Source organism: Argentina silus, assembly GCF_951799395.1.
Source record: "Argentina silus genome assembly, chromosome: 11".
In the NCBI taxonomy this organism is placed as follows: Eukaryota; Metazoa; Chordata; class Actinopteri; order Argentiniformes; family Argentinidae; genus Argentina; species Argentina silus.
The window spans coordinates 9,097,890-9,100,652 of record NC_139665.1 but is presented as its reverse complement, the minus strand read 5'-3'; the positions used below and the strand labels follow the sequence as shown (position 1 = coordinate 9,100,652).

Here is a 2,763-nt window from a genome sequence, read left to right as displayed (position 1 = left end):
CTATACATAGCAACAAACGCCGAATGCAACGTGTTCAACTTCATGTCCTTTTTGTATATTATACAAAAAACAATCCGATCTGCTCGACTAAGCATCTCGTACGTCTACATAACGTATGTACAGCTCGACGAGGATAGCGACAACGGTAGAGAAATGGGAGGAACCTCACGATTACAAAAACAGAATTCCTACGTGCTCGCATGCGACGACGGCTTTGGCAACGACAATAGATGCCAACATTTTGAACACGTTCAAAAAGACAGAATGGACACGGACAATTGATATGGACACTTGGAGACAATACTAACACTGTACTGTTTTAATGCACTTGTCCCCTTTCGCCACAAACATGTGTGTGTATATATATATATATATATATACACACACACACACATATATATATATATATAAAAAGTGCTACCAATACTTGGTGAGGAGAGGGGTAGTAAGATAGGTAGCAGATGGAGAGGGATGACTTGACTTGACTCTCTTGGCTGAAAGACTCCACTTCTTTTAATGCTTGCTGAGCCCCTCTTTATCAGTTTTTGATGACTGTCTGTGGGTTCGTAGTCTGTGTATTCATTCACTGGTGGTGTGACTGGATAGCTTGTAGGGTTGATGTTGTAGAGTTTCCCCGATGGAGATGTGGTAGAGGGGAAGGGTTTCCCTACGACACGCTCGAGCAGCGGATGCTGGGGGAACCCATTTGCGTGAGCACCTTGTCCAGCCACTGTAGAGGGCCGTTGAGGTGCAGCTCTATCCAGCAGGGGGTGCTAGTCACTGTCTGTCGCCTGGAGAGACAAGGAGGAGAGAGGAGAGAGAGAGAGAGAGAGAGAGAAAGTTCAATTCACTGCAGCAAAAAGATTAGTCTTTCCTTGTAAATGTTCCCACATTTAGTGTGTAGACGTTGGTTTTGAATACCTTTCACTATACATAGTGGATGACTCTGGGACGAGTTCTTCTTTAGTTAATTTTGACAATTTCATTTTGACAATAAGCTCAAGTTCAAGTTCAAAGGGAGGTCTGACAATTCTACACCAAATACCAATAATCACTGGAGATAGACCTCTTCAAATCTCTCTGTCAATGTGAGGGAGGCCCTACCGAGCAGACAGACTGGAGTGGCAGGCCAGGGCTGAGTCTAGGCCAGGGCTGAGTCTAGGCCAGGGCTGAGTCTAGGCCAGGGCTGAGTTTAGGCCAGGGCTGAGTGTAGGCCAGGGCTGAGTGTAGGCCAGGGCTGAGTGTAGGCCAGGGCTGAGTTTAGGCCAGGGCTGAGTGTAGGCCAGGGCTGAGTTTTGGCCAGGGCTGAGTTTAGGCCAGGGCTGAGTGTAGGCCAGGGCTGAGTGTAGGCCAGGGCTGAGTTTAGGCCAGGGCTGAGTGTAGGCCAGGGCTGAGTCGAGGGGAGTGAGGCCAGCACACGTCGTCCCACACTGGGACAGGACTACAGCAGCCCACACTCCAGCTGCCAAACACACACACACACACACACACACACACACACACACACACACACACACACACACACACACACACACACAGTCTCTACTGCATTCCTTCCCGCTTACACAACTTCTCTCTCCCTCACTGAGCTGAGCTTTCTCTTTTTGGGGAAACCACACAGGCTGCCCACTTTTTCAATGGCTAACAATGGTCTATAAATGTGCTGTATGAATAACCACAGGGGTCGAAGTGAGAAGGAGTGTGCGCTTGTTGAACTGTGGTCCTCTGTGGCTCAGTTGGTAGAGCATGGCGCTAACAACGCTTAGGTTGTGGGTTTGATTCCCGCTGAGACCAGATATACCGAAAAACGTCTGCACTCACTGCAATGTAAGTCGCTTTGGATAAAAGCGTCAGCTAAATGGCGTGTGATATTTGATGTTGTGTCACCTTGCTAAAGTGTCAATACGCGCCAATGAGTTCAGCCATGCAAGTGTTTGATTTTCAGCTGAGGATGACCCAATCGTTTCCCACTCTCATCCACTCATAAGAAAGCCTCTGCTCAATCAGTCAAACATTTGGCATATTTGGCAACATGACTCGATATTTGGGTGATATGAAATAAACCACATCAACCGGTGATAGCTGACAAAATAGTCTATTGAGAGTTAAAGTTCATATTTTCATCCTTATCGACTCGTAGTTTGTCTAACAGATGCTTTTTCGAGCTAGCTGCCTTAACCAGCTAACAGTACAGGTTTGTAATAAGCATTGAGATACATTTTGTCATGTATAGAAGATCTCCCTCCGAACTTCATCCAGCCGACTTCGGTCAAGGCCACAAAGCCTCCCCGATTATCTGAAAACCTGTACGAGTGCAGTATCTACCGGTTTAATAAACTGTCTTAACATTCCTCTTCGATCTGATGCCTTTTTATTTTTCATTGTCGTTCAATTACAGTTTCATTTATTTAAGTGGGTCAAAGTGTATTTCATGCAATACTTTGAAAAGGTTTCCTTTCCGCGAAGTCTATGGGATTTCCGACGCATGAAGGAAAGGTAGCGGAGTGGAAAGGAGAAGTGGAAGGTGAAGAGAAGACAGGAGAGGAGAGGAGAGGTGTTGAACGCTTATTTGTCTCGCACGTCCAGGTGGACAAAATGAGTACTTGAAAGCGTCTCAAGTGTCTGGTGAAACGGGGAGACGGAGGAGGTGGGGGAGGTCTAGAATGTTTTTGTAAACCTGTCCAAGGTGAAGGTGTTTACAGTGTAGTCCTGGTTCAGTGTTTGGATGACCCTTGCAGGCACCATTGAGTTTCAATGAAGGGG

General features: G+C 46.6%; 1 protein-coding gene across 1 annotated transcript in view; it reads right to left on the bottom strand.

Moving 5' to 3' along the window:
- Positions 1-455: 455 nt before the first annotated feature.
- The window catches only part of smad3a (SMAD family member 3a), a gene marked incomplete at its 5' end in the record, with an annotated part of 23,308 nt that continues 21,000 nt past the window's right edge, over positions 456-2,763 (bottom strand). Inside the window, one exon of the mRNA XM_083680373.1 lies at positions 456-791. Coding sequence (XP_083536499.1) covers positions 668-791 — 124 coding nt within the window. The 3' untranslated portion in view covers positions 456-667. The remainder of the gene's footprint in view (positions 792-2,763) is intronic.